The 27,005-nt window shown below is 32.0% G+C and overlaps 1 protein-coding gene across 1 annotated transcript in view; it reads left to right on the plus strand.

Moving 5' to 3' along the window:
- Window positions 1-2,040: 2,040 nt before the first annotated feature.
- The window catches only part of LOC134275452 (myosin-2 heavy chain-like), a 40,809-nt gene continuing 15,844 nt past the window's right edge, over window positions 2,041-27,005 (plus strand). Inside the window, exons 1-12 of the mRNA XM_062757730.1 lie at window positions 2,041-2,886; window positions 9,906-9,984; window positions 13,013-13,131; window positions 13,286-13,373; window positions 13,491-13,610; window positions 15,259-15,351; window positions 19,284-19,391; window positions 21,654-21,761; window positions 22,490-22,567; window positions 22,690-22,817; window positions 23,111-23,219; window positions 25,311-25,365. Of these exons, the coding sequence (XP_062613714.1) occupies window positions 2,851-2,886; window positions 9,906-9,984; window positions 13,013-13,131; window positions 13,286-13,373; window positions 13,491-13,610; window positions 15,259-15,351; window positions 19,284-19,391; window positions 21,654-21,761; window positions 22,490-22,567; window positions 22,690-22,817; window positions 23,111-23,219; window positions 25,311-25,365 (1,121 nt within the window). The 5' untranslated portion in view covers window positions 2,041-2,850. The remainder of the gene's footprint in view (window positions 2,887-9,905; window positions 9,985-13,012; window positions 13,132-13,285; window positions 13,374-13,490; window positions 13,611-15,258; window positions 15,352-19,283; window positions 19,392-21,653; window positions 21,762-22,489; window positions 22,568-22,689; window positions 22,818-23,110; window positions 23,220-25,310; window positions 25,366-27,005) is intronic.

Below are 27,005 nucleotides of genomic sequence, written 5' to 3' on the forward strand. Positions count from 1 at the left end.
GTATTGGCAGGCCATAGGTACCAATTTTAACTAACCTAAAACTATTGACAAAAATATATTTTAAATTGAAACTTTTTTTAGGACAAAAAATCTATAATATATTCTTCATGTTCAAGTTTTTGACTATTTTTTTGACAGGACATTCTTTTTCAATATTTTTAGAGAATAACTCCTGTAAGATTTAGATTTCTTTCTTGCTATACAATTCAATTGTAATCATTATCAGCAAAATTTAATTGAATATTGTTGTGATATTTATCGGTGCATGGTCTAAGAAATTATAGCTTAAATTAAATTAACAACTAAAGACATCCAGTTACTTGTACCAATGAAAAAACATTTTTATTATTCCTGTATTTTTAAAATGGTGATATAAAATTTTTGGAGCAATTTTCATGGCAGAATAGAAATTAAGAACTATTTTAATTTTCTTTGATGATGTATGCTTTTGAATTTAATTCAACAGAACTAATTACAAAGCTATTAATTTTTGGCTGTATAAGAGAAGTTTAAATATGATATCTTAGCATGAGGCAATGTTATGAGTCAGTTCTTGAAAACCGAGGCCCAAAATGACCTAGCCTTAAAATGCTATTCATTGAATACGGGAACCATTTCCTATTTGTTCACGTGGAAGGAATGGAGGTTTAGGAATCAAAATAAAAGAATTTCACACTTAGTCTTACACCTCGGTGTATTTGTGCGACCAAGTTCCTGGCAAAAACAAAATCTGATTATGTAGTTGTTTTTCGAATTAATCTTCATCTATTTCAAATTGAAGATTGAGCTTCTTTTAGAATGTTAGTGTATTAAGTTTATAGAAGTCAATGAATGGAATTGTTACCATTGATAACAGCTGCTGGTTGTTGTTGACTTTTGCAAAAGGTTCATACACCATTATGATAACACTATGGTCTCACCTCAGGGAAAGCTTTTATATATTTATCAAATTGTAGAATTTTTGGTTTGAACTTCATGAATCCTTCTGAGATAAAATTCCATTTAGCAATCTCGTAAGTCACGTACAATGCTTCAATAGGGGGATTTTGGTATATAATGAAGTGCATTGTGGTATAAAAAGCCAGTGTTTGCCTAAAGGAAAGTTGGATTGAAATTGTGCATCGTGTAAACATGTCTTCATATGGACTTTGAAATTTATGAAGAGTGTAAAAGCATTTGGATGTACTCCTTCAAATAGCAAGTTGTGAAAACTTTACATTAAAATTCTTCTTCTTAATTCCTAGTTTTGAAGAGGTATGACATTTTTATCTGCTTCTTTGCCAATGTTAATTCCTTTATTGTGAAAATATGTATTAAAACTCATAACTGGCAGGTCTCTTAATTTTTTCAGTAAATGTTCTGTGTAAATGCTTTCTTTGAATTGTGATGGAATAATGCCCTCTTCAATTGTGGTGTGATGAAGGGGAATAAATAAGGCATTGTAGTCAATAGGATATGCTTGGTGTACTATATTAGGGCATGTTTTAAAAAATTTTGAAGTCCTCAATACATTTACATAGATATGGTAGTCAATAGTGTAAGTTCTTTCTTTTAAAGCCTGTTTTGGTCTATTAGCATGCGATATCAAAATTTCAGCATCACTCTGACATACAGTATATAGGTGCAAATTTAATTGGAGTTCTCTCGCTCACTTAATATAGATCAAGATTTAAAGTTGATCATTGGTCCAAGTTTTATTAATTTATTAAATCAGTAGACAATTTTTATAGATGCATATATAGCAACTGTGCAAATAAATATTGAAAATCATATTAGAGACCTGAGACCTTTTATTGTGGGTAGATCAGGGGTTTCCTCGTGGCGCTAAACCATTAACACTCTCTCCCTATCTGTTTTGGTATGTTGTTTTTGGTCTTTGATTTCACTGAGTAAATATTATCGTACTTTGTCAATAATGTCTAATGGTAGGTTTTGTGACACCAGTCTGATCATCAAAGATTCACATTTACCATTTTTAAGTAGAAAAGTTGAGACAGCTATTTTTGGTAGAGAGAAATTCTGTGTTGAATAAAATGTAATCAGACTATATAATAGCTATTAGGTTTGATAAGTATTAAATTTCAAGTTATGTACATTGCTCCCTTTTCTTTTTTAATTGCAGAACATTTTATTTCTTTAGAAAATATTGTCTCAGAGGAAATAATTTTCATTGAGTATAGAAATAAATTTTGGTGACTTTCATATTTGTCCACCACTTTGATCTAGTATTTGAGTATAAAGTAGATCTTATCATTTATATTAGGGATACCTGAAAGTGTTTCATTTTAAACTTTTCCATTAAAATCCAAGCAGATTTGAAAAAGATAGGATTTGTCTTTGTAAAAGATTAAAGTCTGTACAGTGTATCCTATAGATGCTTTACTAATGGCGGGGTGCCAATAGCACCATTCTACCGAATTCTCCAACTAGATGCCATCTGATTTTTTTCTCAATTGGCAGCAATCATTTGCAGAAATCTAATAGATCAATAGAAATGTTTACCTGTCCCTACCTGTAGATATTTAACAAGTTGGTGGAATTGCCTCACCTGGGCAGAAAAATAAAAATTGTCACAGTCTTTTAAATATCTATCACATCACTGTGGGGCAGAGGCACTGAATGCATTAAGGCGATCATACTTGTATTTCGAGGGTATAAAAACTTTCGTGATGAAGTTAAGAAACAGTTTATGTTATATATTGACTTGGATTATTTTGGTGCTGGCCACTTGATTTATAAATAGGATTAATACAGAAGATAATGTCTCTTACCTCTATAATCCCCACCGATTGATTTCTGATTTGGTGACTTTAGAAAATCACATCTGGGACGCTTTATTGAATTATTAGAATGTCAGCACGGAAAAGAATGCCTCGTAAACAAAAGGTAAAAGGATTCAGAATATTTTTTCCTTGGTGTTTTCTAGAATTTAATTCAGGACTTGATTTATAGGATAATTATAGTAGTTAAATTGAAAAATTTTCAAAATAATCAATTATAATTTGCTCATTTTAACAAAAATTTACTAGGTCTGTTTTATTAGGGTATATCAATTTTACATTAATGAAGGATGTTTTAGATGTGCAGTGACACAATAGACTGTACAGCCATTGTAGACTCGTCAAAAAAATGATCAGCTGAGGATTTAAATGAAGTCAGCTGTATTCTTAAGAGCGCTGTCTAAAAGTTTAAGCAATACTGAATAAACGTAGTTATAGTACCACATGAACTTAATCAGTGTTTGAACAGGCATACGGAAATTTCTGTCCACCTGTTAGCAGCTTCTATATATCAAAGATGCAGAATGACAGGATTAATTGTACTGTAATTGTGTCTGTAGAATTTTTAAATTTTTATTTAATTTTTATAAAAATTTAAGCTTTTTATAAAGGTTTGTTTACATCCATCAGAAAATACCCATTAAATATGGAAAATTAAATTATTCACAACACTTTGTTTTTCACAAGAAAGGTACATGTATTAATTTGTAATTTAGAAGTGAGACAAAATTTTCACAAAATCTGGTCATTGCTAAAAATTTACGATAAGAAAAAAGTTGTTCATGCAGACTTTATCGTAATTTTGCTAAGATAAAGTTCTTGCAAATGAGAAAAGTAATTTATAGTACTATATTATTTCAGAATGGAAATCAAAGAAATAATAGATTGACAGTTAGAAGACAGCATTGAAATAATGACATTTAAATAAATTTTAATTTTATAAAGATATACATTTAATGTAGTTTCATTGATTTGACAATAAATTTAATGCATTATAAATTTAATTCAGACAAGTGACACCTGCTCTTAGATAATGTTGTTTAAAAACTTTGGTTAAATTTTCTATATATCCATCGTCAGAAACCCAAGGTCGGTCTCGCTTCTGGTTTCTGACGATGCTATATGTCTATATCTTCGATGAATGGATCCCTATCTGTCGATGATTATTTATGTTTAGGCATCAAATTTATATTCATCAAAATTGACTGGAAACTTTCTGATGAGCCAGTTTTTTTAAAGAACGCGCTGAAGAGAGAAATGGTAATTTGAAAACTCTACCGAATGCCCTGTTTTTTGAATGAAGATCTGTTTTGGCAGCATGCTGGAAGTCTCTGAAGATTGATATGTCATTAGACTTAAGATAAATTTGTTCTGGATCAATACCACCTTTAAGATGGCACGTTTAAAATTCTGGCCCGATTTGGAGGTCATCTCACCTACATAACTCAAGCTGTGCATATCTACCAGATATACATCACGTCAAATGCTATGACAGCTACCAAATACTGCCCAGTCATTAACAAACGCAGTTAATTATTTAAATACATCGGTCATAATTCATTGTTATCCAGTTTCATAATGTGAGGGTCATAATTTACCATCAGTTAACTATTAACCTCTGATATGGTTGTATTTTGTAAATATTAACTACATGTATTATAAAAAAAGGGGATTTTTTGTTACGTTTTTCTTAGTTATCAATCAGTCTGCTGCAATTTTGAATTTTGTACAGGACTCACAGTTAGTTATCTTTAAATGGGGACTGGATCATTAAAACTTAAACTTTCTATCAAAAAGATACAACAAAATGTTCTTTGACATACACTGTACATGTTCCTAAAGTATTTTGATTGCCTGTAATTCCGAAAAACTTCACTGTGTAGAAAAAGCATGGCAAACATCTCTTGACAAGTGAAGAGGTGATTGGGCCAGTTATCTCATGTCTGGGGAACCCTTGATCAGGGCATATTTCATATCCGTGGATTTATTGGGATATATTGGGCTGTAGCTTGTTTGACCACCAAGGTTAAGTGGGGTTTACAGCTATTTTTTCTGTAAAGATCATTACAGTTGGATGATATTTGACAATTTATGAGAGAGACCATATGACTTTTCTCTATAAATGATAGTACTTTACAAGGATTATAGAATGATAAGGAAAAATAAATCTGTCCTATTTGTGATATTTTTTCTCATTCTTTTGTTAGGTTGCAGGGTTAAAAGAGAAGTTTTTATATGAGCCTTTGTTGGGGGCAGACTTTAATTGAATTTTCCATGTTTTGTGAATAATAGCGCCGCTTGATAATGCTATTAGGCCAATTTCAATATTTTCACAAAAACAGTTACTGTAAATTCTATAGATGTATTGACTTTGAAAATGAGCTAGCACTGGCATGAAAATTGATGTAAAGCAGTTATTGAGGTTAGCAGCAATAGGATATTATAGCAGAGTTCCCATATTTTATTTTCATATTATCTGGATGTAAAGTAATAAATATTTAAAATCAACTTTTTCGGTAGTGTCTGTAAAGTATCTTTTTTGCAGGGTCATATTTCAATGTAACAGGAAGATGAATGATAAACGATATGATTGATTGTCAAGTAATTTATACTATAGGGTCCTAACTTGTTTGAAAGGTACTGGCCTTCATAAATGTGCCCCCTCCCCACTTTTAAAAATTGTTCCGCCTTTAATTTTCCAATTTTTACCTGTAATTGTAAGATAGAGACATGATAGGAGGCTGTATCTTCATGGTTCAGTTTTTAACAATGGTTTTTGGAGTCACGTGATTTTTTTTTTTTTTTTTGCCCTTAGTACTTACTTTTTTACAATATTTGTAATCAATGTACACTGTACAATATTGCTGGTCTATAGATACCTGTTTGTTTATTTATTTCTTTATACCCCCTTAAGTTTTGACAATTTGTTACTCATATTGAGATGGTACCAAATTCGGGTGGTCAGGGCAGCAAAATTTGACCTGCACTTAGTACTTAGTGCCTTTGAGAAGTGAGGAATAAGACATACTGTTACACAGGACCTTGGTTTAATTATGGTCTTATCTGAAAGACTGGTATCTACATCCCATAGTGGGATTCAAACCTGCAACATAAGGATTAACTCCTTGCTCCAACAATCTGGAGCAAACAGTACCCTAACCACTAACTGTGCCACATTAATTGGTAACTCATTTTAAAGTGGACATTATTCTTACTAAGATAATTTCTTTTTAATTTTCAGAACAAGTGATCTGAGAATTGCTAAATTTATTTCATTAAGTGATGTCAATAATACATAAGAGATATGCCAAATATCTCATGCATAACAGGTGTTTATTGCTTTTAGAATCCTTGATACAAGGTCTTAAAAATTAGCCCACCTTTATTCTAAATTCTTCATTGTAAATTGTGTTGGAATATTTAATTGCTTGCCTCAAAATGCCTAACTTCCTTCAAAGACATTACAATGCAAGAAGAAAATTCTTTTGAAACAGATATTGGAATTTTTGGCACATTTCATCTATAATACCTATGGGTATTTTTGGAGTTAATGGTTTCTATATTTGAATATTCATATTAATAATCAGTAGGGTTAAAGGGGAAACTACTGTGTTGAGGAATCTTTTTCAATAGATTGACTACAAAATAGAAACTGAATAGAAATTCTAACTGATAATTGGCACTGATTTATCCTTTGCAGACCATGATGGAAATCTTATAAAAGTATTTCTACAATGTAGATACAAGGTAACTGGCATTCTAAAATTCTCTTCTATATTTTTTGGCAGTGATAAATGATGTGTGTTTGTATATATAGATTCATGTAGGATTGGATGATTTAAGTTTATGGCTTTATCTGTCTATGGTTTGAAAAGTCCCAAAATGCATGTAAAAACGGTTATTCTTCTACAATAGAAGTAGCAAATGAAGTGTAAGGTATGAGATACTTAAAATGATTTGTACAATCTTCAGTTACCATCTTGGAATAAATGTTTGGTTTTCTTTGTAAAATTGTATTGACAGTGTATCTTTAAATTACCTGTTTTATAGATGTGCATTGCTCAGATTTCACAAAATATTGACATTTAGAATAAGGCACTTATAAAGCTTCAATAGGAATGAATTCAAACACAGTTGCTCCTCTGTATGGCATTTAAAGTTAATTGAAAGAGGAACAATTTTCTTGAAGGTTAATAAACTGTAAGATATGGGTATTTTGGTCTTTCACAGCAAGCACATGTGAATCTAATTCTCAGGAAAATATTTCATGTCGATCTTTTCCAGGACTGATGACCAATTTTTCTGAAGTGAAAATTGAAGTTATATTGTCCTGTGTGCTGGCTGCCTTGTGCATTCATGTTGTTGCCTGTATTATTGATATTTTTTATGTAGAAAATTCATGTGCATGCTTAAGAAGATTTTTAAAATTTTATATGGAATTTTATGTATGCAGGCCATCCACCCTGTACAGTGATATAGCATTCACAAGCGAAGGGTATAGAGACCACTTTAATTCCCAACAAAATTCCCTTCTGGACCAAGCTTCTTGATGGCGTACTTAAACTGTGCATCAATATTTAGGTTACCTAAGAAAAATTTTGGCACTCTTATATACCGTATAAGGGGAAATTTTAGCGAGACACAAATTTAGCGATTTGTCCATAAGAACTGGTATTTTATTTTTAGCAAGATGTTATTTTAGCAATTTTAAAATTCACACTAAATAAGCTATATTACAAATCAAATGCAGTTTATTATAGCGATATTTAATTTTAGCGATCTCGACACCCTTGCTTATAATGCCAAAATTAAATCCTAGCTAAAAATTCTGTGTATAAGGTAATTCTAAATGAGTGATCAAATTTTAAATTACTCTTACCTAAAAATGAGTTGAGAGTTATAATTTTTTTTAATAAGATGCTGTTCTTTACTGGTAGTCCTGTTGAGATACACGTATCAAGGATATGGTAGCTAGTGTTTACAAATTGCATTTATAAACTGAAATGGATTGATTTCATGTTAAAAATCATTGTCACATTGAGCCACATCTGTTGACAAAAAAGTAGAAGTCTCTGGTTTTTTTTTAAAAATGTTGATTAGAAAATCTTTGCTAAACATAGAATTCTTTGTTAAACATTAAATGAAAACATAATATTCAGAATGTCTCAATTTTACATGAATCCTATAATTCTATATAGAGAACAGGTGCAAATCATATTTATACATGTATTCTTTTACCTTTAATAATTGATTAAGTTGATATAGGTGTGAATTTACATATCACTGCACATTAATATAATACCTTAATGCCATTCTATTGGTAAAACTAACTTTTAGTATCTCTTTTTGTTGTTCATTTGTTTTTTAGAGATAAGGATGGAAGGTATTTTGAGAGTTCAGAAAGGTCAAGGACATTGATTCCTCTTCAATGAAGCATTTTCTTATGCAGCTTCAATCAGATTTGTCACCTTAGTCAGATTACAGCAAGTCAAAGAAAGGGCAAAGCTAGAGAGCCAGTAGTGCTTCACAGAGATATATTGATTAATTATGTAGGGAACCATTGACTTGTGTATTCCATTTCATTTCAGTTGCAAGAGAACTGGTGAAGAGTAGATTTATTTTTTCCACTTGAATCCAGTATTGTATTGAATTAACCTTTGAGTAGAGTTTTTGGTTTTCAATCAGAAAACTTTTTAGAGGTAATCAGAAATAGATTTGCTGGCATAAAATGATTGATTTCTTTTCTTTCAAAAAGTGTAAGGTTTCCTAATGTATGTCACAACATCTTGTTGCCAGTTTTCCAAAAGGAATGAAGCCTGATGAACCTTGAGAGGCCTTTATAGATTGTTAGGTGTTCTGTTTGTCTGGAGTTATATAGGAAACTCATCAATTATCCAAAAACGAAAAAATGTCAAGCTAGTTCTTGCCAGAAACATAGCAATATTCCACTTGTCTGAATATTCCTACATAGGCATCCTGAGGGATATAAATTGGTTGGAACAGTGAAGGCTCTTCTGGTATATTGTTTTCAGTAATGGGTGCAATGTGCCATGAAATTGTAAACTTTTTGTTTGAAATGGCTCATATTGAGTGTTAAATCTGATTTGTTAAAACTTGTCTTTTTTTAAATGGATGGCGAGTCACACATTATCTGTCAGTTTATAAAATGGATCTGAAACATTTAAATTTAAAAGCTGCAGAAATAGAATAATATCTTGTCAAAGAAAAGTGAAAAAAAAATCTGCATTTGATGGATTAGGTGAAGCATAGGAATTAGGGGAGATAATCATGTCATTAATGAGGTGAGAGTTACAAGAGATAAAATAGAAGGCTTTCCACTGCATTGGTTAAATATAAAGTAATATCTTACAGACTCCAATGGCTATTTTTTTTTCAAAGAAATCTGCAGATTATGCATTCTTTTGTTGATATTGTGAACTGGCACTGCAGATACTTCAGTGGAAAAAGGTTAATTATAAACATTATTGAATGAATCCAGTGCACTTTCTTTTTGTAATTTTGTATACAATGATTTGTAGCATATATATTCTAGGACTAATTGTAAAGAATTAGACAGCTATAAGCCAGTTTTTGCTTTGATCTTTCAGGTAATCACAGGTATAGATCTATATATACAGGTACATTCTCCTCTTAGTACTGTAGAAGTACATGACCACCTTTGAAACCTGTATACTTGTAATAAAACAGGTATCTACGCCTGACAGTATTGGGGGCCATACTGTATTGATGAATGACAAATGAGTAAAACTAAACTTTACAGTTGTCAATATTGAGTGGGGTACATTAGCAGTGTTTTGATGTTCAGTTTTTTTTTATTGTTACAAAAGATCAATTTAGATTATAAATTGATAGAAAACCATTTTGTATTGGTTATGTGTCATTTTACTTGTTCCCCCTGTTCAATATTTACAATGTAATATTGAGTTCCTCTTTTAGCTCGGGATTGCTTTTTAAATCTAAAAAAAAGAATTTTAAATTTCATTGAAAAGTTTTCTCCTTGAAGATAAACTTGAAGACTTTTTCATTTAAATTCATTCAAAAGATATTTTTTTAAAAAATAAATGAATTTTTTAGAAATTAATTATAAGTGATTCTATTTTTCAGCATGTCAGAATGAATGGTGTGTCAGTGAGTGGTTCTGGGGATTGGAGTGATGATGCTGTCAAGTCAGGCTCCAATACTGGTAAGTAATGGCTTAGTCTAAAACATGATCTGGGTGATCCAATCCAACACGGGTAAGGAATGGCTAACTCTAAAACATAATCTGGGTAATCCAATCCAACACAGATACGTAATGGTTTAGTCTAGAACATAATCTGGGTAATCAAATCCAACACTATGGCCTACTCTAAATCCAATCTCACACTGGTAAATAATGGCTTAGTCTATATTAACATAATCTGGGTGATCCAATCCAACACTGGTAAGTAATGGCTTACTCTAAAACATGATCTGGTTACTCCAATCCAACACTGGTAAGTAATGGCTTACTCTAAAACATGATCTGGTTAATCCAATCCAACACTGGTAAGTAATGGCTTACTCTAAAACATGATCTGGGTGATCCAATCCAACACTGGTAAGTAATGGCTTAGTTTAAAACATGATCTGGATGATCAAATCCAACACTGGTAAATAATGGCTTAGTCTAAAACATAATCTGGTTAATCCAATCCAACACCGGTAAGTCATAGCTTACTTTGATACATGATATAGCAATTCCACCTAAAAATTAAAAGATAGAATTCGACATTCAATTTTTGAGCAATTGAGTGCAGAAGATTAAAGGAATAAACATTCTTTGTTATGAAATTATACAGAATAAAGTAAATATTGATGCCCAAAAATACCCAAACACTAACAACGTTTGTGACCCATAAGGGAAGATAACTACGAAAAGTATTTCGAGCGCGATTGAAATAAAGCAAAATATATATAACTGGATATAAGGTTTGAATGATTTTAAATTAAAAATAATTAAGAAATGTATTTCAAATTGCAAAAATTTCATTATATTTATGGGAATTCTGAACTGTCAGTACTTTATTCTATACAAATCATGAAAATACCAACTATGCCTCCGATCCCGATCCCGATGAAGAAAAAAAAAATAACAACAGAATACAACGTCAGTAGGTTAAAAAAAGATTTACAAAAATTTTCACATTTATAGAACGTGTAATTTTCACATGACCTTTGTAAACATTTCTTCTAATTTTTAGTCGGCGAGCAACTTCGAGCAAGCAGAAGAACGTGAAAAAAATTATTTTCTTGTGTCGTACATGTTAGACATGTATTTTTGAAATATATTTACATTTAATCTTATTACATATACAGTAAAACTATTATAGAATAATTTCACCAAATACCTATAGAAAATTATTTTTACTGGTAAAGGCAATGTCACATACCAGATAAAGGTCTGTCATGCGAAACACGAAGTGTGCGTATCTGCAAATGCACGGACAAACTCAACACAGTAAAAGACCACTACCGCTGATGATTGAGTTGTCTTCGTTTCCTCGCCCTAGCGGTCACTCGAAATGCTACATGGTTAATCTAATCCAACACTGATAAGTAATGGCTTACTCTAAAACATGACCTGGGTGATCCAATCCAACAGTGGTAAGTAATGGCTCACCCTAAAACATAATCGGGTTAATCTGATCCAACACTGGTAAGTAATGGCTTACTTTTTAACTGCTGGATGATTCAATCCAACACTGTGAGCAATGGCATCCAACATTTGAAAGTAATAGCAAATTCCAAAACATGAAGTAGTTTATAAATCCAACACAGTAATGGCATATTCTAAAACATGACCTTGTTAATCAGAGACAGCATTATCTTCTCTAAGAACAAGAGTCTTGATTAGTGATATTTAGATCTGCAGAAAAAAGATCTAATGAAGAAACAGCAGGACCAACGTGTCTGAGATGAGCATTGTGGCCCATGGGCCTATTGTTTGAAAGGTATCACCATATGGCAAAATGCTTGCTCTCAAGGGCAGTTCTTATGAACTAATCCAGTTCTTTATATCTGCAAATAGCACATATTAGGACAATAATTATCTTTACTCTTCAGTTGATGAAGCTTATGGGCCTTCCAGGGGTGTGACAATCCAAAATTAGGTCACCATGACCTACATTTAAAATTTCATAGCCACTCATGTCAGATAATTCTACCTTTATAATATTTTGCTCTAATATTGGCCATAAGGTCACCAATCCTTATTAGTAAATGTGTCTTGGAGTTCAATAATTTGACAGCCTAAAATCATATTGCTTCTTTCACAACCAAAGAGTAGATTATAATGGCTACATACATACTTTATCTGTCTTGTATGTTGTACAATAAAGCAATAAAAAGCATGTCTTTTTCTGCAGATCTAAATATGACTAATCAATGCTTTATTGTTCTTGTATCAGGTGTCAGTTTGAGACTCTTGTTTGAGAAGTACGGAGTATTTACTTGCAATTTTACATAATACATTTGACAAGTGGTTTTATTTACCTTAATTCTCTCCATTTTTTGGATATTAACAGGTAATCTGTCTTTTTTGGCTATGAAATTTATTTTAAATGTAAGTAACTCTCCTGCAGATAAATTACAGCAGATCTCTGCACATTTAGTCTCTGTTAACATAAGTATACAAATCATGCAGTGCTGCAAACCAGGGTACTAGATATTAAGGAGATTATTACTGCTAGATAACATGGGGCTGGTATGATTGGTATTTATCTAGCTTCATGTGGAAATAGTGTGCTTGACAATTTGTACATCATAACATGTTTGGCCTCTTTTTGACAACAGTTTTAAAAGAGTTTAAAACATCAGAGATTTAATGACAGTAAAGGTATTCTGCCAATTTCAGTTTTCAGATCCAAACATAAAGTTTGACAAAATGTGAATTAATATATATATATACATGATCATTGCCTTTACTGCATTAATCTATTTTGAATAGAAATTTGACCTTTATCAAAAGAAACAGGGGAATCATTTGAGTATCAAAAAGAAATTGAAAAAGAAAAATTAAAAATGCATCCTCAATAAAAAAAAGATTTAAGTTTTGAAAAACAAGAATTGCTTATTCTTTATTGCCTGTTCTTCACAAAATCAATTTTTGTCAAGCTGATTAAAAAAATTGATTTCCTATCATTTAAACTCTTTTACTGGCACTAAAATCTGTTTCTTGTAAATCCTTGCAGGATTTTCTGACCCAGAAAATGAAGAAGGAACAACAAGAAGGGGAGACAAACACTTCACCAAGAAGTATGATCCTTATAATGCAGTGCTGGACAAAATTGATGCAGAGTTGTCTTCCATGGTATGAGAAATTAAACAAAAGTTATTTTTTTGCCTTTAGAATATTTTCATGCTTTTATCCAAAATAAGTCCTGTCATTAGATGTCATGTTTCAGTAATGACTTATATGTAATTATATTCAGATGTGTTATAAAGAAAATGGTGTTATTTTTCAGAAAAGTGGTTCTCAGCCAAGTACAAAGGGAGATAAATCACAGTCCTCAGATTTTGATGAGTTAACAAGAAGTCAGCTTGCAAAACCTGGTCAGTAGTCTTCTTGCCATTGTACACTTTGTAATTTATTGACAAATGCTGTTGATATTTTTATACTCTACATTAAACGAGAACAGATTGTCATTCATACCATTGTTAATTCTACAGATAATTCAGAAAGGTACAGAAAAGTTCTTGAACCTCCGTCCTCAGGTTTAGATATTTCGAGGGGTCGACACATTATTGGCACAGCAGAGATCTACAGCGATGCTGCAGGGGGGACTGATGGTAAGTGGTTCTGTTGTAAAACTCCATCTGATTCACACTGTTGGCAAAGCGTTTATTATAGATTGTCTTTGTTAATGCTGACTGTACTTTAGCTTTCCTTATAGTAAAACTTTTCTAATCCAGACTTCGCAGATTCTATAGAAATTGGCCAGATATGACTGCATTCCTGATTATATATAATTTTAAACATTGAATTTGAGTCTGATGTTGAGTCTGATTTAGGGGGCGTAAAGTTTATGTCCTTATGAAGTTTATGTCTGTAGCTGTAAGATCTTCAAATATACAATATCTGGATTCTAGCACTCTTTTTGTCTTTATGCATACTTTAGAGGCCATCTTTAATATACATGTACCAAGAAGTTTGAAAAAAAAGGCATTGTTGAAGAAGCATCAGTAAAAATGCATAAAAAAATGAAAGTACATGTATTTCGAAAGGCACAGTTTTAAGTTTACTCCCTTTTTTCTTGAACCATTTACTAATTTTTTTCTTTTAAATCAATGTAATAAAATAGAAACCCATTTTTGAAATGAACCCCGCAAAGTGCTTTCAGAAGAATTGGTAGGTTTCCAAAGTAAACTTTAATTATTTAAAAAATGACCTTATGCATTCCAAAATTATATATATCCTTTATATTGCACAAGCAGGATTTGATGTTCTGCTATGACATACATCTATACATTAAATTGTTATTAATCAAAATCAAAATGCACTCTAGCATGGCTTTTGAACAGCAAATTAAACCTTTGGTAAACATATACTACTTCACATACAATGGCATTGTTACACTGATTAAATTTGTCTCGTGGATGTTTAATTCTTCCTATCCAAGTGGCACTTATTTGTTTTCTTATTTATTCATTCACCCATTTTAAAAAGCTGTTCATTGGCGTCCGTGAATCTCTGCTCTGGTGATAGCATAAGTAAACACGAAATTAAAAGTGTGTAAATTTCGCTACTCGTCCAATTACCCAATGAAATGGACTAGGTGTGATTTCTGTAGACTTTTAAGCCAAGGATTATAGGTTCCATTGTAAATTTTTATGCTTGCATAATTGTAAGTGAGATTTAAATATATCTATTGGAACTCCACAGAAGTTCATGTTTTCAATACAGTGGTGATATTAGGCAGGGGAGATTGAAATGTATAGAATGTCACACGGGGTCTCAAATACACAATTTTCTTTGTCAAAAATTGGATAGAAGGTTGATTTTTTATGGTGAATTGGACGTACATATTCTACTATATTTTCCTTGGAGATTTACTCTGTTGACAGTGAAAAATTTACGAAATGGAGCTTATTTCTCCACGATATATTAGAAAGATAGGTATGAATTAAGTTTCCTTTATGGCTATACACATAAACTTGGCAATATTATAATAAAAATTGCATTCTGTGATACTGTTCATTTCAGATAATTTGTAATTTTATCTACCGGTACTCTTTGACTAAAAGGCAGTTGTATTCTTTTGGAAAGTTTTACCCTGAAATATTCATTTTTTGGAAAAGTCTGAATAGAAGTTCATTTCTTCAAGTGAACAAATATTCAGCAAATAGCATGTTAAGGTGGTATATCTATTTACCTATGATAATCATGTTTGATGCACACATTAATGCATATATAACTCAATGTTTCCTTTATTTTTAGCTGAGGAGAGAACAAATGCTCCAAGTGATTTGGACTCGCTCAGTGCTCAGCAAGTGGATGAAAAGTTCAAAGAAATCATGAGGAAGAAAAGAGGTACATATATACTGATATTCACTCATCCATTAATTTATAATACCTAGTACATGTATATGTTATGAGCATCATGGACTGGAGATCTCCAAAATCACATTTAACAAAGTAAGATCAAATATGCACTGATCAATGTTCTGGTATCAGTCTCTTTCTCAATATGTATCTAATGATGTAATTTCTCATTTTATCATTTGAAATTGAAGTTAATTCAAAAAGGAGCTGTATTAAGCACACAGTAAGCATTTTCAAGATAAGAGCATTGATCTATATAGGTATTTGGCTTGGCTGTCTTTTTGATGTTTATATGTAAAGAATAAATAACTGTATCTACATTTGGCTTATACAAGATTAGTCAAAGGGATGTCAGCTCACATTTTACCGACACATGTAAATACATGCATTGTTTCTAAGTTTTACTTAAAGTAATTTTTGGGAAGGGCAGGATTTTTCCTAAGAATGTTTATGTACTCAGTATCTTCATATCAGTGTCTTGTTTTGTTTTTCTCTGAGAATGCAAGATCTCAAGGACTACATTTGAAAAATTTTGGATGCATGTGCTTAAATTTTTGAGTAAGAACTCTTGAGTTCCAAATCTTTTCAGATTTGGTTTACCACAAATCTGAAAATGTTCTACTTCTATAGAAATAAAGTCTTACACCTTAAGGGGGTTCTAATTAGAAATGTGTCAGATTGTTTACCTTATTCGGTGTATACATGAGAACACACTAACTTGTAACAGGAATAATCCTGTGGTCTTGGACACTGCCAGATCAGATAGGGCCAGGACTTTTTAAAAATGCATGTTTAAACATTCTTCACTTAGTCCTGTCTGCATTTAAATTTTGAAAGATAATCTGATTTCGGACAATACATAAGTATGTTTGGATAGTTAAAAAAAATCTAAAGAGGGTCCTGCAGGAACTCTCAAATTACATGTATGTTTAATTTTTGGTCAGTGTTTGATTGAATTTAGAGCAATGTTGAAAAAAGGAAGGAAAAAGCTTATTTGATGGGTTCAACTATGCATACAAGCCTCATTGTATTTTTGAATGGATTTAAATAATCAGTATTTCCATCCCTTGGTAGACCTTCTATTTAAGGCATTGCCCTGAGAGTATGTTTGACTTTTGACACAGACTACAATCTGATTTAGTATGATTTAAATGGAGATTTACGATAATGGTCAAAAAATATGTAGACTTATATCACCCTTTTGTGATGGACTTAACTTTGACAGACCAGTATTTAGTGTGGTCAATCTGGTAGACTTAACACATCTTTTTCTTACTGTTGATATTTAATTTGTTGAATGATTAGCCTTGAATGCAAATTGATATTCTCATGATGCTGTCTTGTTTCACACCTGTTCGCTTATCTAGTGGTTGTCTACTATAAAAAATACAGAAACTATAAAAAACAACATTCATTATTATAAAATGTTAAAGAAATTATAAATAAGCCATATACTTGTATAAAATGAGCTCTGTGACTTTTGTTTAGAGGTCACAGAAAAAGTAGGGGGGGATTCTGTTCACTGTCTGTCATATGATGGGTATTTGAATTTATATGAATTGTATATACATTGTGTGAACAATAGGTTATGTGAGGGAGGTACTGCATTCCTACCTGCCGTGTCTTTGTTGCACCTAGAAGCACAGGGCAAGGACAAGGGATTTTCTCTTTCCTCTATTACTAACTATATTCTTTCCACCTCTAAGAAATCTGTACATATCACTACCTGCAGATTCTACAAAAATTGTGATTATGAGAAATTGCCATATATTGGGTATTTTCTGTGATCTTTCAGAGATCAAATCAAAAAAATATCCAGCCTACAGGAAATACCCTAGTACCTATTATAGGTTATGACCTAGTGGAAAAAGTATGTTAAGTACAGTGAATAGATGCTTAGATATACCATATGACATATATTTAGTTTACTATCAGAAGATCATGTTGAGAAGGTATATGAATATGATATACAGATCAACAGGTTGAATGGGTACCAGTATATTGCAATTTATTTTTTTTTTCAAATTGATTTAGACTCAAAGGTCAAGGTCAACAGGTCAAAAATATTTATACCCCAGGAAGGTCTAATCACAAAAAATAGGCACGTTAAGTTTGAAAGCCCTAGCTCTGACTGTTCAAAAGTCATGGCCAAAGTTAAAGTTTTGTAAAATTTTTACAAATTAAAGTGGAAAGGACTCCATTCAGGGTCATATCCAGTGTACACATGTATGCTGGAAGCCAAAGAGAGGTTTTGTCATACGTACTACACATTGAAATTTGACAGCTATATCTCAAACCATTCTAAACTTATGGGCAAGGTTAAAGTTTTAGCAGACAAACAGACAGATTGAGGGACAAAGCAAAAACCATTTCCCACGTCTTTGATGAAGAGATCTTAAAATTAAAATTTCAAAAAAAAAAAAAAAAAGAAAACTTAGGCCAAAAAAATTAATCAATAGTTTCTCAGGCCAAAAAAATCAGAATTCACTAGGGCTGGATCAATATATCGGTAATCGGTATATATCGATATTTTTCAGCAATACGATAACCGATACAGAGATGCTTGTGTATTGCTCGATTATTTCAACGTTTAATTAAGAGAAAGAAAAACGTGAAAGTGACTAATATTACGAACGACTTATCTAAAATCGGTTAAACGCATGTAAACATGTCAAAAGTGTAGGGTCGCTACGTTAAAGTCAGCAGCAAAAAGGCAAAATGTAATTATATTTGTCAACAAGAAGTTGCAAGTTCTGGCGGAACAACGAGCCTATATATTATTACCAATCTCAGACGGCATCGCAACATTGACCTGTTTGCTACTGTGAAACTTGGAGGCAATTCCGGTAGGTAAAATGGCGCGTCGAAAAAAAAAGTCATAGAATGTAAACCGATATTGCGATAATAAGATATCAATAAGAATTTTTAAGTCATAGTTTATTTTAACTTTGGTGAAATATTTTATCTGCCATTACTTCCACTAATACGACGTCAAGTGAAGTATCAACACAGTCAAACAGGTCAATGTTGTGATGTGGTCTGTGGCTTCAGAACGTGTATTTACATGTAGCACCAGTGCCACTGTATTTACATGCACAAGGGCTTGTCTGAAACCTGAATGGATTGATGCCTTGATTTTTCTGAAGAAAAATATTGGCAAATAACATTAATCTGTCATACATTGTCCATTCAAAGAGAATAAAAAAGAAACAAGGATTTAAAATGTTTTATTATTGTAAATTTATGCTTTTAATAATAAAAAAAACACTATCACCTCTTAAAAAAAACATGCAAAGAATAGTGTATTCTCATTTGTCTGTATCGGCAATATGTATTGCATATCGCACCTCTGTTTTGCAATATGTATTGTATCGAAAAATTTCTCTCAATACCCAGCCCTAGAATTCAATGCGGCAGGCAAGTTTTTTTTTTTTTTTTTTTTGAAGCAGGTTTAACAACTTTTCAACATGTTTGATAAAGGCATTTGTTCAATAAAATGAAAATATCTAATTTTTGTTCTCTGAAATTGGTTGTAAAATGTATTCAACTTTATATAATGTTACTCCAAACATTTAATTAAAAGTTGATTAATATAATACTGACAAATTAGAAGAAATGTATTGTTTTTCTAATATAAACGCTTATCTTAGCATTTATGAAAAGGAGAATAACTCGATTTTCTTTTTCAACTTTGAAAAATAGAAAATTGAGTTATCTCTCTTTTCAATATGTCAATAAAATTGATCAATGCGGCCGTTTTTGAACTGATGCGGCAGTGCCTGAGAAACTATTGATTAATTTTTTTTGGCCTTACAGAAAAACAAAAATTATCATGTTAACTGTGCTGATAAAAGCCTGCTTGAATTTTGGATGTGTATTGTTTGAAATTTCTTTTGACCATTATATTTGATATTTATCAGGGAATTATCTGGACAACTTGAGAGCCAGTTACCCTCAGAGTGACACAGACACCATCAGGACTGAGGACTTTGAGAAGACTTTCAGGAATGCCATGGTGTATAACTCTGGTAAGTCATTTGGAAGGATGAGTTGTCTTTCTTTTACTAGTATATCAAAACATAAAAATAAATAAAACTTAATATTAAGATAATATTTTAAAAAGAAGAATATTTAAGCAAATATGGAAGATTAATTTATTGATAACTGGGATATTAAGGTAAGTAGAATTATAATGTTTTAGTCAATTAAGATGCATATCTATGTAAACTGTACATATATACTCACAATAGCATTAAGTAAATGTAATGGTCTTTTAACAGTCATTGGGAATGTTTCTTGTGACCTTTTCTCTTATATATTATATACTTGCATGCTTTCTTTATGTTAAGCATGAAACCAACAACTTCTGTTTTATTGTCTCTTTTGTTTATCATCATTCATTACTTTCGGTCATTTTTTTTAGAAGTCAAGCTCAGAATTAAATGTTTTGTATATTTTACACAGTTTGTGGAATGTGAACTATTTATTGATTGATCAATGTTTGCAAAATAATCAAGATATGAAATTACTTACATGTATAGGGATTTTTTTGAAGTGTCATTTATATGATATTTTGATATGTATGATACAATCAGCTGTTTGTTTCATCTATGTGGGTGTCATGGTCTGACTCTATGGAGACTGCATGCTTTCTTGTTCTATCTCTCTGAATTATATCAATGTCAACTCCTACAATATAATCCTAATCCAAACTCACAGACTTCTATGTATACCTGTATAAACCCTCAGTAATATATAACCTGTACTTATATTTAGACATTATAATATAATAATGAGGATACTTGTAATACATTTAAATGCAGTAAGCAAAATGCATAACAAACTAACAGTAGGATACGTAGTTGCAGCAGTAACTAAAAGACAAAACAAGAGGCCCAGGGGCCACAGCGCTCACCTGAGCACATCAGGCTTAAATTTACTCCACCCCCCCCCCCCTCCAGGCGTTCATCATTTGAACAAACTAAATCTACACTACCTGAGGATGATTTCTATATAAATATCACAAGTCATAGCTTTGAAGTACTTGAAAAGAAGATTTTAAAAGGTTTCCCTATATATCCCTATGTAAAACTTGGGTCAGCTATTTTGGCCCCACCCTAGCCCCGGGGGTCATGATTTGAACAAACTTGAATCTACACTACCTGAGGGTAATTCCACATGAGTTTCATCTCTCCTGAACCAGTGGTTCTTGAGAAGAAGATTTTTAAAGATTTTTCCTATATATTTCTATGTAAAACTTGGGACGACCATTTTGGCCCCACCCTTGCCCCAGGGGTCATGATTTGAATAAACTTGAATCTACACTACCTGAGGATGATTCCACATGAGTTTCATCTTTCCTGGCCCAGTGGTTCTGGAGAAAAAGATTTTTAAAGATTTTTCCTATATATTCCTATGTAAAACTTGGGTCAGCCATTTTGGCCCCACCTTTGCCCCGGGGGGTCATGATTTAAACAAACTTGAATCCACACTACCTGAGGATGATTCCACATGAGTTTCATCTTTCCTAGCCCAGTGGTACTGGAGAAGAAGATTTTTAAAGATTTTTCCTATATATTCCTATGTAAAACTTGGGTCTGCCATTTTGGCCCCACCCTTGCCCGGGGGGTCATGATTTGAACAAACTTGAATCTAAACTACCTGAGGATGCTTCCACATGAGTTTCATCTTTCCTGGCCCAGCGGTTCTGGAGAAGAAGATTTTTTAAAAATGCCATAAATTTTTCACAAATTCATAATTATCTCCCCTTGGAAGGGGGCGTGGCCCTTCAATTGAACAAACTCGATTCCCCTTCACCCAAGGATACTTTGTGCCAAGTTTGGTTGAAATTGGCCTAGTGGTTCTTGAGAAGAAGATGAAAATGTGAAAAGTTTACGCCGACGACAACGACAACGACGACGACGACAGACGACGGACAAATTTTGATCAGAAAAGCTCACTTGAGCCTTCGGCTCAGGTGAGCTAAAAAGTGTCAGATTTCAAATGTTCATGGCTCATGTTTTCTAGGAAAATTTTGATTTTTAATGATAAATAATGTTCCTTGAAAATGTTTTTCTGTAAATTTAATTTTTAAAAAAAAATATTTAATCTGTTATGTTTGATTTCAAATACTAAACAGCTGTTTATCTTTATACAGTATAAAAAAAAAACTTATAATCATGTATCAAGGATTTTATCAAAATAATCAAAACTAAAAAGAAAAAATAACAAAATATTCCTAATTGAAATTACTATAACTGATGATTAATGTTGGAAGTTTCCCGCTGCAGATGATTCATCAACTCTGGTACTGTCTGATGAGGACAGATTGGATGATTCTTTTGATGAAAGTTTACCTCCACCCCCGAGTTGTGTTGTTGATCCACCCCCTAATACAGGTGTGCTGTGATTACATTAACATCAGCTGTCTTACCCTAGCTCTGACCCTTGTACTGTAATATTGTGTTTGGTGTATTACAATTATTTTATAATAGATTGCAAGGTTTTAACTCATGAGTGTATGCTAAATCAGTGTTCAACAAATCACTCAATACATGTAATAGAACCATGAAGATTGACAATGTACATGTACCTTAGTATTTTTATGTTCAGATTTCTTTGGTGTGACTTGAACCATGTGGTCAGCAAGATTTTGAAGTTTTTTTTAAAAGATTTCATTTACATGACACTTTGCCTTTCCTTGTCATTAGAGTATGTGACAGTATTTGAATTTAATGAAAACAGAGTATGGATTTATGATTCTAGAAGTCATTGCAGATGCATGAGGACATGATAAGCATATATATGGTAACTTTTAATTGAGGTGTATAAAATATTACCAGTAATTTATTGGTAGTGAGTTGACTGCACAGTTTTGTATATAATTTGTTTACCACCACAAAGTAGTCCACATGACCTATAAAACTTTGACACTGATCTTTTCACCATTATCAGCCATTCTTTTTATCAAACTTTCTTCACATCCAGACACTTTAAACATTTTCTCCTTCATTTGGATTTTTTCTTGGGACTAATATTAAGGTGCTTGGTTGGATATATAGGAAGGGTAACTCTGTATATGGGTGCAGTAAATATTCTTTCAGTACATGTATAACCTTTTCTGTAGGTTCCAGATTATCTGCTGTGGCAGAGGAGCCTGATTCTACAACGAAACCGAAACTTAGTTTACAAACTAAAACACTAGGTAACATTAATACTTACCTTTAATATTTATTTTATGTCTATATATAAAGACTTTTCTGAACTGAATTCTTTTTTTCTGAATCTTGCGTTTTTTCTGATTTATGATTGTATTTGTACTTCCAGCTGCGGCACACCCAGCAGTCCCAGTTGTGCCCCAGACAGAGAGATCGAGTCGCAGTAGAAAGAGACGCACCCCCCAGGCCAGTGATGCTGAATCGGTTAAAACTGAGGACTTTGAAATCAGATTTCAAGTATTGATTAGCAGTTTTAGTTTTCAATGAAAATGAATTTTTCACAAGTATCTGTTAAAATCTCTGATAAAGTGTATGTATTCTTAATTGTTTTCCTATTTTAACTGTAGTGTGAGAATTTTATCTTCTTTAATTAAATGGCAAGAAAAATTAATATTACAATGTATGTTTTATAAAATTGATTTATTTCAAATGTATGGATAATTTACTAAACAGCATTTTTCTAAAAAAAGAAAAAAAGGAAGAGTTTTGTCAATAAAGTATATGTAACTCATATTACTTTTTTTTTTAAGGATTTGATGGTACAGCCCACACAGAATGGCAGGGACTCGGGGCAGGACAGTGAACCTGTGGACCCTCTTCACAGAAAAGTCAGGGAAATACTCAGGGTCTCCGCCCCCTGTAAGTCTCTGAAAACTTTTTATTATAAGAATTAAATTTTCTTTGTGGAATGTACATATCACCAATAAATGTGAAAGTTAACCTTATGGGTTTACCTAACAAAATAATAACATAATACAAGTATGTCAATGTTATGCAGATTTCAAAAGTTGTTCAAGTCATGGTGCAAGGATATGGGGGTACAAAGGTTTAGATAGAAGTGAATACAGTCTTTTGAAAAGTCTTCCTTTAGTTAGCAGAACAAGAGGGGGGGTCAAATTTGTACATAAAAAATTGGATTTTTGAAGTTCTCCTGCAGATTAGCAAGAATCAAATCAATCTGTTCTATAACCATTCCCATGTGGTGAGAGTTAGGGTGAAAAGATTTCATAAAGAACAGGAATGTGACATATTTCATCAATACATACATGTAAATTGAAAATAATGCAATTATTTTTATGTCTCATTACATTAATGAGAGAGAGAGAGAGAGCTGAATGACAGGTGAACATTGAGGCCCATGGGCCTCTTAACTTCTAACCTTTTCATTGTATCATGATTTTAGATATATATTGACCATTATTTAGCTCCCCTTGTATTCAGTATGTATATATATATGTTTATTCACCAATCAAGGGCCCTCGGGGGGCATGAACAAATTATTACAATATGATTACACTGATTACAATTGCATATTATAGATGTATAATGTAATATGACAAGTAATTAAGTTTGACATGGAGAAGTGCAATACCACAAGTTGTATCATCATGAAAATGTATGTGAGAAATTAGAGGACACTTAAAATATGGTAACTATAATTAGAAAATAGAATGAAATGAAAAAATATTCATCCCCTAATAAGCTGTACTTGGATTTGTTAATCATTCTTTTTTCAATGAAACATGTTACAGGTGACCTTCAGCTGTACAAGGATCTAAGTATGAGAGGTTTTCAATATTTTTGTTATTAATATTGCGTGGTTTGAAGTTACTATGGAGATATTCACGTTCCCAATCATCATCATCATGAAGTTGATTTAAACACATGCACTTTCTGTCACTTTCTAGTGGTTAGTGCGTAGAGATCACCATGCAACATATGGGTCTTCATGTGCAGATAGATGGCCAGATCAGAATTAAATTAGTCAACATAATGAAATTATTCAAACCATAACCATACCATACATTACCCAAACCATAGTTTTTCTTTGTATCAAGTATTTTAGAAGTTTGTATAATAGAGCTTCTAGAATGAAGACATGCAAGAATTATATTGATATACCGGTGGGAAGGAATTCATTTGAATCAATATATATATATCCTTTTTATCAAAAATGCCTTAAAAGTAGTTCTAGTATCTCATTTCTGTTTTGTTTGAATCTATGTCAAATAATTACCATGTATTGGATTCAATTTAATAAAAATTGCTGCAATTTGAATTTCAAATATTGTATTTTCTTTGCACAGACATTGTTATAAGGGGTAGAGTCATTATTGGTAAGATGTGTTCAAAATATGTACAGTTTTCAAAATTAACATTCACAGAGTTTTAAATTTCACTAAGACAGTTATGTCTGTGGGGTATTGAAGCGATTGACACAAGTTTAATCTTAAGTGTCTGTATATAAGAAAAGATTTAGATGTAATACGAAGGATTTTGTACAAGTTTTAAAATTACATTCAGTATGATTCTTAGAATGGAAATTAATTTCTTCATATTTTTAAACCAGAATGTGGATATTTTTCTTGACACACATTTTCCAACATGAAGGATTTTTTTCTGGTCCAAGACTTATCTTTCCCCCAAAAATGTAGATAAATATATTTCATTCTTTTCATTTATTTCATTAGTTCACCCATCATGCATCTTGGCACACTGTTGGTTTGAATTTCACAGGTTTGAAAGTCACGTCATAACATCATTTTCAGCAGTTATTTGAATGCACTTACATGTAGCAGGGAAGAAAAAATCATTTTTGTCAAATACATCTACCAAAAATGATCACTGACTCTGAAAATTAATTCAAATATGCAGTGTATAAGCTCTTAGGAGCATGTTCTAACAGAGATTAAATGCAGATAATAAATCATGGTTTTCTTGTTATTCCAGATAAAACCAAATCTAGAAATGGTTACCATAGAAATAAAGCAGAGAGCGAGGAAAGGTAAATTATTGACTGACCATACACCTGTAGGCCTAGGTTGATCTGATATTGGTATTGTTAACCATGTAGTTTACTGATTAGTTTCTATACCTGTCTTCTTTATTGGAGGCAATCTAGTCAGGAAGCAAAACATTTTATTTTTCCTGTTGTTTTCTGATATACTCTAATGCTTTTTGCATTTGGTGTGATTTATTACATTTTAACACTGTCACAATCCTGAAGGATTCTTAATTATTAAGTCTTCTTTCTCTCTTTTTGTCTGTCTGTCTGTCTGTCTCTCTCTTCATGTTTTGTAAATTATTTTGTTTAGTGTATGTAAATTGAAAAAATTTTGTAGTTATATAAAAAAAAAAAAAAAAAATCTTAAAAAGCTTACAAAATTGCAAAAAAAAATTAAAAATATAACATAGAAATTTAATTGCTGCCTTTGATGAACAAATTTAATTTTTTTTTTATTGAACCATAAAATTCTACTAGTATATGATTTCCAGAGAAACTATACAAGACATTCAGGACATACTATTGTATTAGTAGATATTTTAATGATACATCTAAACTATTTTTAGCTCACCTGCACTGAAGGCTCAGTAGAGCTTTTCTGATCACCCCCTGTCTGTCTGTAAACTTCTCACCATTTTAAATTGCTTCTCAAGAACCATCAGGAAATTGATTTTAATCAATTTTGGTGCATAGCATTCCCGAGGAGTAAAGGGGATTCTACACTGTTTAAATGCAGGGCCAAGCCCCTTGCTGAAAGTGTGGTAGCTTCATGAGGTAGTGTAGATTCTTAATAATTTAGATTTGTCTTTCCCTGGGTAGAATTCACAGTGATCTCACTTCAAAATGAAGTTCCAAGACATTTATTTGGGTTGTTCATGACAGATTTGCTTACATTTTTTTCAACCTATCAAAATGTGCATTTTAAAGGGTGTGTCATTGTGAATGTAAACATGGGACTAATGTCCTTTATCAGCCTTTGGTTGAGTATTTTTTTTATAACTTTGTTTTCCAACTTTAAACAGTTCTTAAACTGTAGAAATATAATTATGCTGTCTTGTTACGCAACACTTTACAGTAAAACATGGTTACAGTGAACAGGTTTATAGCAAATGGACACTTACAACGAACTGATTTTTCATTCTCTGTGCCATCAAAATATAAACTTATCAGATATAACAAAATTATGCTTATAACAAAGCAAAATCATCCATCCCTGATACTTATAACTTGTTTTACTGTATTTAAAGAGTGTTTGTATTTGATGGATACAGAAACTAAAATGCCTATAGTGTGAATTTATAAAACTCCAGAATATTTCATATATCTTTTCACTAATGTATTTTGAGATATCACGAAAGTGTCATGTATAATGAACTAAAAAAAAAAAAATAGGAACTGTAATTCTAATGCTACATGATGATCCTGTTGGGGAAATTTGATACTTTAGCAACTGTGAAGAGATAGACAATACATAACTTGTTAAGGAATATTGAACAGAAAATTTTACCTGAAAAACGATGATGGAAAATTAGCAAAACCACCTCTATTTATTAGACAAAGATATCTGTTAATGGTGACATTTCTATATGGCCTTGTTATGTTTGCTTGCTGCTGATCCAATTTATTGAACTGTTTTATGG

This window comes from Saccostrea cucullata, unplaced genomic scaffold, assembly GCF_032062105.1.
Source record: "Saccostrea cucullata isolate Sc308-1 unplaced genomic scaffold, CSIRO_AGI_Scuc_v1 ctg686, whole genome shotgun sequence".
Taxonomy (NCBI): domain Eukaryota; kingdom Metazoa; phylum Mollusca; class Bivalvia; order Ostreida; family Ostreidae; genus Saccostrea; species Saccostrea cuccullata.